Source organism: Bufo gargarizans, chromosome 2 (genome assembly GCF_014858855.1).
Source record: "Bufo gargarizans isolate SCDJY-AF-19 chromosome 2, ASM1485885v1, whole genome shotgun sequence".
Classification (NCBI taxonomy): domain Eukaryota; kingdom Metazoa; phylum Chordata; class Amphibia; order Anura; family Bufonidae; genus Bufo; species Bufo gargarizans.
In genome coordinates, this window is record NC_058081.1 from 50819160 (window position 1) to 50831794 (window position 12635).

Sequence of the window (12635 nt, forward strand, 5' to 3'; positions counted from 1 at the left end):
AGGACAATGAAGAGGTTTATGGTTACATCCCTGGTGGTCTAGAGCAATGAAAAGGTGTGCAGTTAAATTTCTGGTGGTCTAGGACAATAAAGAAGTTCATGGTTATATCCCTTATAGTGTAGTGCAGTTAAGAGGTTCATGGTTACAATCTTGGTGTTCTAGGGTAGTGAACAGGTTGATGGTTACATTTATGGTGGTCTAGGGCAGAAAATAGGTTTAGAATTAGCCCTGATCTGACACACCCCAACAAGTTTGTACGGTTGGCAGATGAGGGGATATCGGTTCAGGGAGAGCACTGCTGCAGCCGGACACTTCCTCTGCCAGTCAGGGAAATGTCAGCTCCAGTAAGCAGGGGACCAGGAGAGCAGGGCAGGCCAGACAGGTGCTGGTAGTGGGAGACTCAAATATTAGAGGTACAGATAGGGCGATCTGTCACAAAGACCGGGATTGTCAAACGGTGTGTTGTCTTCTTGGCGCTCAAATTCGACACATCGTGGATCGGATTGACGGATCACTGGGAGGGGCTGGAGAAGATACAGCAGTCATGGTCCATATCGGAACCAATGACAAAGTTAGAGGTAGGTGGAGCGTACTCGGCGGTGGTTTCTCGGCTACAGGCTCTATCGTAGGGAAGGGCTGCACCTCAATGGGGAAGGGGCAGCTGTGTTGGGGGAGAAGATGGCTAGAAGGGACTGGGGGGAGGGTAATTACGTTATAGGATGGGAAGATAGTGCAGATAGAGACTGGGGGCAAGGTAATGGGACTGGGAAAGGAAAGGTGTAGGGTAAAAAATTATACATGAACCTCTTAAATGTATGTATACTAATGCCAGAAGCCTGACTAAAAAAACTGGGGAGCTGGAATTAGTGATGTGGGAGGAGGACTATAACATAGTGGGAATAACTGAGACATGGCTGGAGGATAGCTATGACTGGGCAGTTAATGTACAGTCTGTTTAAAAAAGGACCGCCAAAACCGGAGAGGGGGAGGCGTCTGCCTTTATGTAAAGTCCTGTCTAAAGCCCACAGTCCGAGAAGATATAAGTGAGGGACATGAACATGCGGAGTCACTGTGGGTAGAAATACATGGAGGCAAAAATAATAAAATACTAATAGGAGATTATTATAAACCACCTAATATACCAGAGTCCACAGAAAATCTTCTACTAAACAAGATAGACGAGGCGGCAAATCATAATGAGGTGGTTATTATGGGGGACTTCGACTACCCAGATATAGACTGGGAAACTGAAACCTGTACATCTAATAAAGGAAACAGGTTCTTGGCAATAACCAAATAACCTTTCCCAACTGGTTTAGGACCCGACTAGAGGGACGGCCATACTGGACTTAGCATGAACAAGTATGAACAAATAGACCTGACAGAATAACAGATGTGCAGGTCGGGGACACCTGGGAAATAGTGACCATAATGTAATAACCTTCCAATTATCATTCAAAAGAGCGTTTCTTCAGGGAGGAACAAAAATACCGAACTTCAAAAAAGATACATTTAGCCAACTAAGAGAGGCTATAGGCCAAACTAACTGGGACAAAGTCCTCAAAAATAAAAATACAGCCACAAAATGGGATATTTTTAAAAGCATCCAAAAGTGTGAGAGGTACATACCGTATGGGAATAAAAAAAGGGATGTAATAAAAAAGGAACAACAAAAAACAAAACAATGTGGATAAATAGAACGGTAAAGAAAGCAATACATGAAAAAAAGAAAGCATTTAAATCACTAAAACAGGAGGGTAGCGAGGAAGCACTGAAAAACTATAAGGAGAGAAAAATAGAATATGTAAAAAACTAATAAAAGCAGCAAAACTAGAGACCAAGAGATTAATTGCCAAAGAGAGCAATACTAATCCTAAAATGTTTTTCAATTATATAAATGGCAAAAAGTATAAATCTGAAGGTGTCGGCCCTCTACAAAGTAATAAGGGGGGAGTTGCAGAGAGCGATGAGGAGAAAGCAAAGCTATTAAATATTTAATTCCCCATTACGTGTGCCCTGTCTGACACAGGAAGAAGTACAGCGTCGTCTTAAAAAGATTAAAATAGACAAATCGCCAGGACCAGATGGCATACACCTCCGTATCCTAAGAGAATTAAGTAATGTCATAGCCAGACCCTAATTTCTGATATTTAAGGACTCTATACTTACAGGGAGTGATCCACAGGATTGGCGCATAGCAAATGTGGTGCCAATATTCAAAAAGGGTCCAAAAACAGAGCCTGGAAACTATAGGCTGCTAAGTTTAACATCTGTCGTGGGTAAACTGTTTGAAGGTTTTCTAAGAGATGCCATCTTGGAGTACCTCAATGAAAATAAGCAAATAACGCCATATCAGCATGGCTTCATTAAAGGGATCGGTCTTGTCAAACTAATTTAATCACTTTCTATGAGGAGGTAAGTTATAGACTTGACAGCGGCGAATCAATGGATGTCGTATATCTGGACTTCTCCAAAGCATTTGACACTATACCACATAAAAGGTTAGTATATAAAATGAGAATGCTCGGACTGGGAGAAAACGTCTGTATGTGGGTAAGTACCTGGCTCAGTGATAGAAAACAGAGGGTGGTTATTAACTGTACACACTCAGATTGGGTCACTGTCACTTGTGGAGTACCTCAGGGGTCAGTATTGGGCTCTATTCTCTTCAATATATTTATTAATGATCTTGTAGAAGGCTTGCACAGTAAAATATCAATTTTTGCAGATGACACAAAACTGTGAAAAGTAATTGACACGGAAGAGGAGAGTATACTACTACAGAGGGATCTGGATAGATTAGAGGCTTGGGCAGAGAAGTGGCAGATGAGGTTCAACACTGACAAATGTAAAGTTATGCACATGGGAAGGAATAATGAAAGTCACCTGTACATACTAAATGGTAAAACAGTCGGTAACACTGACATGGAAAAGGACCTAGGAATTTTAGTGAACACCAAACTAAGCTGTAAAAACCAGTGTCAGGCAGCTGCTACCAAGGCCAATAAGATAATGGGTTGCATCAAAAGGGGCATAGATGCCCGTGATAAGAACATAGTCCTACCACTTTACAAATCGCTAGTCAGACCACACATGGAGTACTGTGTACAGTTCTGGGCTCCAGTGAACAAAGCAGACATAGCAGAGCTGGAGATGGTCCAGAGGAGGGCAACTAAAGTAATAACTGGAATGGGGCAACTACAGTACCCTGAAAGATTATCACAATTAGGGCTATTCACTTTAGAAAAAAGACGACTGAGGGGAGATCTAATTACTATGTATAAATATATCAGGGGTCAGTACAGAGATCTCTCCCATCATCTATTTATCCCCAGGACTGTGACTGTGACGAGGGGACATCCTCTGCGTCTGGAGGAAAGAAGGTTTGTACACAGACATAGAAGAGGATTCTTTACGGTAAGAGCAGTGAGACTATGGAACTCTCTGCCTGAGGAGGTGGTGATGGTAAGTACAATAAAGGAATTCAAGAGGGGCCTGGATGTATTTCTGGAGCGTAATAATATTACAGGCTATAGCTACTAGAGAGGGGCCGTTGATCCAGGGAGTTATTCTGATTGCCTGATTGGAGTCGGGAAGGAATTTTTTTCCCCTTAAGTGGGGAAAATTGGCTTCTACCTCACAGGTTTTTTTTTTGCCTTCCTCTGGATCAACTTGCAGGATAACAGGCCGAACTGGATGGACAAATGTCTTTTTTTCAGCCTTATACACTATGTTACTATCCCTGGTGGTATAGGTTATTAAAGATGATCATGATTATATTCCTGATGATCTAGGGTAGTAAAACGGTTTCTGGTTACTTCCTTACTAGTCTAGGCCAGTGAAAAGAGTTCATGGTTACATTCCTGGTGGTCTAATCTAGTGGAAGAGTTAAAGTGATTATCTCAGGACTAGAACACCTGTCGATATGCCCTACTAGGTCATTGGAACGTCATCGATAGAGTTATCCAGTTACTTCCAAACTCCAACACCATCAGGAACCTTCAACCTTTGAGTGGTTTTCCACCAACCTGTGCCTGGTGCCTCTTTGAGGTGGTACTTAAAGCCTCTTGGGTCCTGATGCAAAATCTGTTCTAGGGCACTCCAGCCTACAACTTCCATGTAAAAGCTTACTGTCTTCCTATATGATTGAAGGTCAATCAGGAACCAAGGACTGGGTATCTTTTGCACCCATGTCCCATATTGGGTTAGACAGTAGGGGATACAGCACTGAAATTGCCTTCCCACAATCGTCAACTAGGGCATTGTGCTTGGGGAGCAGCATAATGAAACCGGACTTCACTAGTGGCTGTCCCAAGGACATTTAGGACCACCCATCCTCCAGTGACTGCTAACTTCTCATTGTTGACAGTATTGCTCCTCACAGGAATGTGGAGATCCAGAGTTGTCACTTCTTGACTGCAGAAATAGTTGCTATACAATGGCATTTGTGGGCACCATCTTGCAAAAAAAATTAAATAAAAATGCTTTAAAAAAAGCCCCTAACTGATTAAAAATGGCCACGTCCTGATTGTTATATGGAAATATTCTCCCAAAGTCACAGAGGCTTTATCAAGGTATGTGTTTGTGTACGTCTATATGCCATCCTCTTCTCACATGCACCCATCACACACAATGCCAAGTACTGGGCTGCATGCCAGTCACGACTGACTGAATTCATTAGGCTGGCGCAAGCGTCCCTGTTGATCTGCTCCCGGGTGGCATGATACGAGGCGCCTCCCTGATCACTTGTTTATTAGGCCCATCAATGTGTCTGAGTTATAATTTAGAAATATTTACAAAATTTTACATACATTTCTGGCCAGGATCTACAGTATCCAGATCCATTTACTCATGTACAGTTCTCTACAGGTACCAGTGGGTACAGGACATGTTCCTCCAAAAGTAAAGAGGGTAAAAACCTAGGCTTTTGATGAGATCCCTCAACACTCTTGTTAGACGTTGGACACATATAAGGATATGAAGCAGATAGAAGTCTCTACTTCAGATTGTGCTGTGACTGCCTGCTGAGGGAGAGGCAGAGGGAGCTGCTTCACGAAAAAAGGAGCTATATGTGAGTTCTACTATCTTCTTTGCTCATACATCAAACATGATGCCAGGTCTAAATGTCAGTTATGACTGATTTAATGGATTAGGAAAGCACAAGCTCCCCCTGTTGACCTGACCCTGGATGGCATGATGAGAGATAGCTCACTGATCATTATTGGGGACAAGTTATTCAATGAAGGACCCACAGTATATGATATAATACAGCAAGGGTCGAAGTTTTGAATAATTTCCAAAAATTTCTGGCCAGAATCTATCCAGATCAATCTACTCATATAGAGTTATCTACAGGTACCAGTGGGTAAAGGATATGTTCCTCCCAAAGTAAAGCAAGCATAAACCTGAGCTTCCTTCTGATGCATCATAGGATTGACGCACCTACAGTAACTTTTGATGAGATTCCCCTACACCCTTGTGAGATGTTGGATGCATATATGAAGCAGATTGGCTGGATAGAAGTCTCTACTTCAGATTGTGCTGTGACTGCCTGCTGAGGGAGAGGCAGAGAGAGCTGCTTCATGAAAAAGGGAAGAAACTGGTGGACACCAGTTGTGATTATGGACAATGGCAGGAATAGCTATAGCCTTGTTATATCAAATGGGAGTGATAGGGTCACAAACTTATGACCACTTATGATGTCTTCTTTGCTTCTGTCACCCCTCACAAGGCACATACCCTAAGGACCAGAGCCCACCCCATGTTTATCACCACTGTGTATATAGGAGTATGTAATACATTGTGTATAGTTTATTTATTTCTCTTTTTAGGATCCTCATCATCTCCTCTGGAAAATACTACTTCGTTATCATCCCAGACCATTCTGACATCTCTCCCTGCCCCCCTCTGCCTCATTCTCTTTCCTGCCTTTGTCTTCATTGTTGCATGCATTTGGTTGGGGAGCTGGGTTTATGTGAAATTTGGGTTGTACTAAAGGAAACAACTGGCGTCTCTACCGTTACCTGCACTGTTGTCATTTTTGAATGAGTTATTCTTTTTTCCTTGACCTTTTTGATATTGTCATGCATTTTTGAAGTCTGGTGTGAAAAGAAATCTAATTTGACAAATGGAAACCATCAGCAAGCAGGTCGGGTGCTGCTTACAGGCATTTGTAATTATGGCTTATATGAACACCCCATAAATACATGAACATCTTAATGAGGCCTCCTTGGTGACATTTGGTCGCCCCTGGGTAAAACGGGGACACATCTGTGTCCAACACACGACCTCAATATATTTTATGATTATTGATGGTTTCCAGGTAGAAATATTGTAGAAATGTTAATGAAAGGCCTTTCCAATTTTATGAGTCTTTCATATAATACTGAATCATTTACTGAATGCTAAATAATAAAAATTCTGATAATCTGACATGGTGCCGAATTATCAGAAATACTGGACTATTGAAATTGGGGGTCAGTCCAGACTACCAGGCGATCTTCTATAATAATCTAGCTGAACTTCCCAGATTTCCGGATTAACAGGTGCTGGATCCATGGAGTTTTCCTGTGTATGTTAATCTTTTTATGAGCTTTTATGTCTGTTGTTTGCAGTCGCTGTGTGACATCTCTTGCACAGTTTGTCTCTGCACTTATCCCCCGTTGGCTCTGCTTCACAACTCTGCTACATCTTGCGCCAGTCATTTCTCAAACCTTCATAAGGTGGCATCAGCCAATGAGAGGGAGACTTCAGGAGGAGGTGACCTTGTTGCACTGGGGTCTCAGACAGACGGGGCCCCCGGGGAGCAGTGGCACAGTTATATATGGCCGGGATGAGAGTGCTCATCCTCTCTGACCCCCCTCCACACCTCCTTGATTGTCTCTTGTGTCTTCTACATCTCCCTCTAAGAAGCATGTGGATCGATTTTGCCCCTTTAAATGTCCCCCTGGACAGGAGGCTGCAGACGGCGGCGGTGCTGCAGTGGACCTTCTCCTTCCTGGCCCTCGGTGAGTCCTCCATTCAGTGTTGGGTCGTAGAGAATCGCCCAGGCCATCGAGATCTCATCATGTATTACACTCTCCAATCACTCTCTCATTCTCTTCTGTCTCTCTCTCTCTCTCTCTCACATCCCTCTCTCATTCTCTTCTCTCTTTCTCGCATCTCTGTCTAATCTCTCTCATTCTCTTCTGTCTCTCACTCATCTCTATCTAATCTCTCTCTAAACCCTGTCTCATTCTCCAGCTCAGCTCTCTCTCTCTCTCAGCTCTCTCTCTCTCTCTCTCACACATTTTTTTCCTCCCTCTATCTAATCTCTCTCTATTACTCTTTCATCTCTCTTATCCCTCTATCCCTCACATTCCTCTTATTCTCTTCCATGTTTCATCTCTGTCTAATCCCTCTCATTTATCTCTGTCTAATCCCTCTCATTTATCTCTGTCTAATCCCTCTCATTTATCTCTGTCTAATCCCTCTCATTTATCTCTGTCTAATCCCTCTCCCACTCTCTTCCCTCGCTCATCTCTCTTTCTCTCTAATCAGTTTCACATCTTTCTCATTTCTTTATCTAATGTCTGTCTCTTTTTCTCTCTCGTCTCTCTAACGTCAGTCTTTTACGTCTCTCATCTCTTTCTCATTCTTCTCCATCATCTCTCTTATCCCTCTATTGAATCTCCCCTTCTGTCATCTCTCTGTCTAATCGCTCACTTGTATCTCTCTCATCCCTCTCCCACTCTCTCATCTGTCTCATTCCCCTATAACTTCCCTCTATCTAATCTCTCTCATCTCTCTCTGAACCCTCTTGCTCATCGCTCTCATCTCTGTGTCTCATCTCTCATCCCTCTCTCATCTCTCTTGCATCTCTATCCATCCTTTTCTCTCTAACACCTCTCTGTCATCTCTCTCATGTACAATCATCCCTTTCTCTCTTTCTTCTTCTGTCTTCTCTCTCTTACATCCCATGCTTTACAAGTAGTTTTAGTTGCAGTACCGTGTCCAACCACATGGAGCGCTGGTGAAGTAACAGGACCCTGAGCTGCACTCAGTGCTCTGCACCAGCCATGTACAGCCCACTAGTGGGGTAGAGGGGCAGGGGCTTGTCAGTCACTTTCCTCAGTAGTTCTGGACTTATTGGGGGTTCACCTTTAATATACAGGTTGTCTATTGAATACAGGCCAGTGAGCCCCTCTTCCTGCCTTATGTCCTGATTTTTCAGCACAGTGCTCCCTGGTTCTCTACATCCTCCTGGTTTGCTCCCAGTACTGGGCCCTGGCCGTCCTCTACTCTGTATGGCTGTATATAGACTGGGACACCCCATCCACCGGTGGCCGGCGGTCGGAGTGGGTGCGGAGCTTGGCCGTATGGAAGTATTTTGCCAATTACTTTCCTATAAAAGTGAGTAGTAAAATCACCAATAAAGACCTGGGATATGTCCAGTGTTAACCTGTTAATTACTCTCCCTAAATATCTATCTATCTATCTCTCTATCTATCTATCTATCTATCTATCTATCTATCTCTATCTGTCATATGTTAAAGAGGAGATATCAGGAAAGATAATGTATTCACTTGTATGTGCTCCTCATTTCAGTGTGATTGCAAATCCTACCCCCTGTTTTTATAGGAAGAGCAGCTCTGAAGTATAAACTACAGCTCTGACAAGTGAAATAAATATTGATGACATTTTTGGTAAAAATGTTTCCTGATTATTGCTATCTAAGCAGTCCTCCTTGTGTCCTGTCTTACAGCTGGTCCGGACCGCTCCTCTCAGCCCCCATCAAAATTATATTTTTGGATTCCACCCTCACGGGATTCTTGCAATTGGAGCATTTGGAAATTTTTGCACTGAGGGAACTGGATTTTCCAGCCTCTTCCCAAGCCTTAATCCACATCTCCTAATGTTGCCAGGCTGGTTCCGGGTCCCATTCTTTCGAGAATTGCTCATGCGTTTGTGTAAGTAAACTCATTTAGAACCCCCAATAATCTTCCTTAGACTCATCTTGTCCATCTCTACATCCTTTCACTTTCTGGACCATCTCTTGAACTTGTTTTTCTACATATCTCACCAACTTCTCATGGTCAGTGTCCTGAATTCCAGGTCTTGTATCATCTGACAAAAGAAGTGCCTCCTACCTGCTCTCTAAGAAGAATGCCGGGCAAGCTCTGATCATAGCAGTTGGAGGTCCTCCTGAAGCTCTAGATGCAAAACCTGGAGAAATGACCCTTCAAATCCTAAAGAGAATTGGCTTCATTAAACTAGCTTTGACCCATGGGTAAGAAAAAGTGACCACTATTATGGAGTGGAGACCATTTCTTGTGTTTACGGTGCTCATGACCCTTGTTCTTCTCTACAGGGCCCATCTGGTTCCAGTTTTATCATTTGGGGAGAACAATCTCTATTATCAGGTCAATAATCCACCTGGGTCCCTGCTTCGAAACACCCAAGATAAGCTGCAAAGAATTATAGGACTAGCATTACCCCTGTTCCATGGGCGAGGAGTGTTCCAGTATAGCTTGGGGCTACTTCCACATAGAAGTCCAGTGTATACAGTAGGTAAGTAGAATATTTATCATGGAGGATACTACTACTATTAACAGATAACCATTTGTTCCTAGCTATGGTAACAGTTTTATTTATTCTAGGACCTTCTGTGTTGAGTGTTTATGAAATATTGTTTTTGTAGTTTCGCTCTTCTTGTTCTCCCAAATGACTGGTACTATATTTCTAGATTCCAATTTACCTTGTTTTCCCAAGTGTCTAGAAGCTTAGACACTTAGTGTAAAACAAATTTGGACCTCTATTGTCACTTATAGGAGCCCAAAAAACAACATGACACAGTTTTGGGACCTCAGGGGTAGGGTCTTGGGGTAACAAAATTTTTTTGAACCTCATCCACACAAATGACCCCAGAAATAGAATGTGCTAAATATGAAATATGTGTACCCAGAAATAAATATTGTGCCACCATATCTGCCCCAGAAATATACTGTACTGCGATATGTGCTGCCCAAATGAATACTGTGCTACCATATGACCCCAATAAGACCCAAAAATGTATTAATTCAGAGTAATTCCCAAGTAGAGCCCTAAATAAATTCAGATGCAGGACCAGATTCCTGAATTGATTTTGGGGATCTCGTTAGGGAACTGGAATAATTTTGCGGTCGCATCTGGAGTTTCATACCTTCCATGCCCCCATCAAATTTTTGTCTGGTTTCAGGTATGGTATCATTGTTGCTGCATGCTGTTATTATTTGTTAGCCGTTGTGGTGTTCACATGGACCTGGTGATTGTTTGGACAGGGCCTGCCATTTTTAACTAATGTCCCTTTTGAGTGGGTCTACTGGTTGTTGACTTTAAAATCTTTGGTTCCTTATGGAATCAGGTGGAACTGATGATGAATTGTTCTACATTATACACAACCTGTACTGAGAGTAGAGTAGTAGTTTGATATTGATGCAGTAGTATTTTTAGCTTCACTCCTAATCTCCACTTTCTCTTTCAGTGGGGTCTCCCATCCCAGTTGTAAAGAACCCATCTCCTTCTCCTGAGGACATCATAGCCCTCCACACTCTCTATGTAGAAAAGCTGAAGGATCTATTTGAGACCCACAAGGTGAAGTATGGAATTAAAAAAGAATGTCGACTCGTTCTCTGCTGAAGTGGCTACCAAGATTACGAGATGATGTATATATATTCTTCATTGTGTCTGCTCTACTCTTGAGTCTATGGAGTGGAGATCTTTGGAGAGTTCTTGGAGTATCTTCATTCCTTTAATTTGCTGTTGGAGAAGACCTTATGGACCATCTGTAGCAAGATATATTGTCAGATATGCTTCATATCATAGTAGCTTCAGCTGATATTAGTAACTTTCTGTGAACTACTGTTGAGCAACATCTAGATCGATGATCTTACTATAGACTCTTGAAAGCACTGATGAACTATTGCTTTGGCCAAACATATACATTCAACAGTGTAGGGGTGTTAAGTGGACATTCCTGAAACCTAAGGGAGGACTTTATGTGACCTGAGCCTCTGGCGGTCAATGTCATGGGCTCCTTACCTTGATACAGTGATCCATGGGCCATTATGTCCATGAAATAGATCCATGTGATGAGCCCTTATCACTTTTATCTTTTTCTTGAAGGCCTTGCACTTAAGTTTTGTGGAGTGGTCTAACAGACCAAAGGGTTGTGATGTCCTTCTGATCACAGGCCCTTGGATACTGCTCTAATGCTCATCTCTGCTGGTTCAATAGCATCTATCAGGGAAATTTATTAAACCTGCCCAGGAATCTTGCTATAACCAATGTAGAGGTAGCAGTGGCACTCAAACTCTGGTCTCTAGAGGGGTCCAAAAGGGCGCCTCTGCCACTGAAGACTGAGATATAAATTACACATGGTGGTGGGGTAGGCCAAAGTACATGAAGTTATGCCTTTGAACTTGCCAAAATACTGGCCCTTCAAAAACATCATCACCAATAGGTGTGAGTCCTTCATGGAGATCTTGGAAAAACAGAGATTTGCCCAGTTGTTTTTATTGGGAACGGGCCATTATTTGGTGCATATGCAGATAGGCCAGATTATTTTAAAATGTTTTTTTCTTTTTTTATTTGTTTTGCAAATAAAACAAATTCTGAAAGTTTTCCTGGAAACTAAGTGTGACATGAAGGTTGTGTATTTGTTTTTTGTCCTACAGTCATTTCTAGTTCCAGCATTTTACATGTGCCATTAGTCAGGCCATTAGGATGCAATGTGCTCGGTATAATCTGCTTTATGTCATGTAATCCTGTGCCGGAGGTAAGAATCGATCGACAGGAAGGACATCGGAGAAGGACAATGCAAAGCGCATGGCGTGAGAAAGGAAGGGACTGAATCTAAGGAGGAGCAAACAGGGTCACTCCCATGCTGGCAAGCAATGGTAAAGCACATGGGGACTGTGGCACAAGTTTTCGTGCGATGTTATACAAAAAACTTTTTGAATGTCACTTCCTATAGAAAGAGAAAGAAAATAAAAAGTGGATGTGTGCTGACAAAAGGGGCGAGTGCTGCTTCTTGGTGTGAAACAATGAATGGCAGCAGTGAGGACTCATATACATTATGCATCTTATAACACTATGGATACATCTCCCCCGCTAGCTGTATTTCTTGGGTTGGGGTCATTCTAAGAATTCAAACTATCTTGGTCATGCACACCAATATTTAAATTATATCAATGCTAAAAAAATGCTGCTCACCAGTTTTATCTTCTTTGCTCACCTCTCTGCAGCTCTGGTCTCAGCTCATCCCATGTGACCATCAAGAAGCTGAATCTCCCAGGAGAGTGTTGCAGTCAGCCATAGTCACTCTACTACACGGCTATGCTGTGTAATGCCCCCGAGCACCTTCTCTACGGTCTAGAGAGAGATAGGGACGAAGGTATGAAAGGTGTCTGGTCCGCTTCACTATGGGATCACTACTCTGGTACTGAGAGCAGGGAAGCTACTGACCATGTCAGTCCACTACTGAATGCAGGAGAAGGTGGACTAGAAGAATAATCAGTAGGGGGCGCCATCAGAGGGGGAAATTGAATCTAGAGATGACTTGTAAAGTTGCTGCTTATCTCGGTGTCCTTACCCTAGCCCGGTGATGATGGCAGAGG

At 42.7% G+C, this 12635-nt stretch overlaps 1 protein-coding gene across 2 annotated transcripts; it reads left to right on the forward strand.

Annotated features, from left to right (window-relative positions):
- The first annotated feature begins 6362 nt into the window (after positions 1-6362).
- Positions 6363-11640, forward strand: LOC122929348 (2-acylglycerol O-acyltransferase 2-B-like). 2 transcript variants are annotated; one of them, XM_044282888.1, is made up of 6 exons: positions 6363-7007; positions 8218-8391; positions 8744-8948; positions 9094-9268; positions 9350-9549; positions 10502-11640. In XM_044282888.1, the coding sequence occupies exons 1-6, from the start codon at positions 6939-6941 to the stop codon at positions 10654-10656; spliced, it is 978 nt and encodes a 325-aa protein (XP_044138823.1). In that variant the 5' UTR covers positions 6363-6938; the 3' UTR covers positions 10657-11640. The 2 variants fall into 2 exon arrangements, with proteins under 2 accessions (XP_044138823.1, XP_044138822.1); XM_044282887.1 differs by having other exon boundaries at positions 6371-7007; positions 8213-8391.
- The last annotated feature ends 995 nt before the right edge of the window (positions 11641-12635 follow it).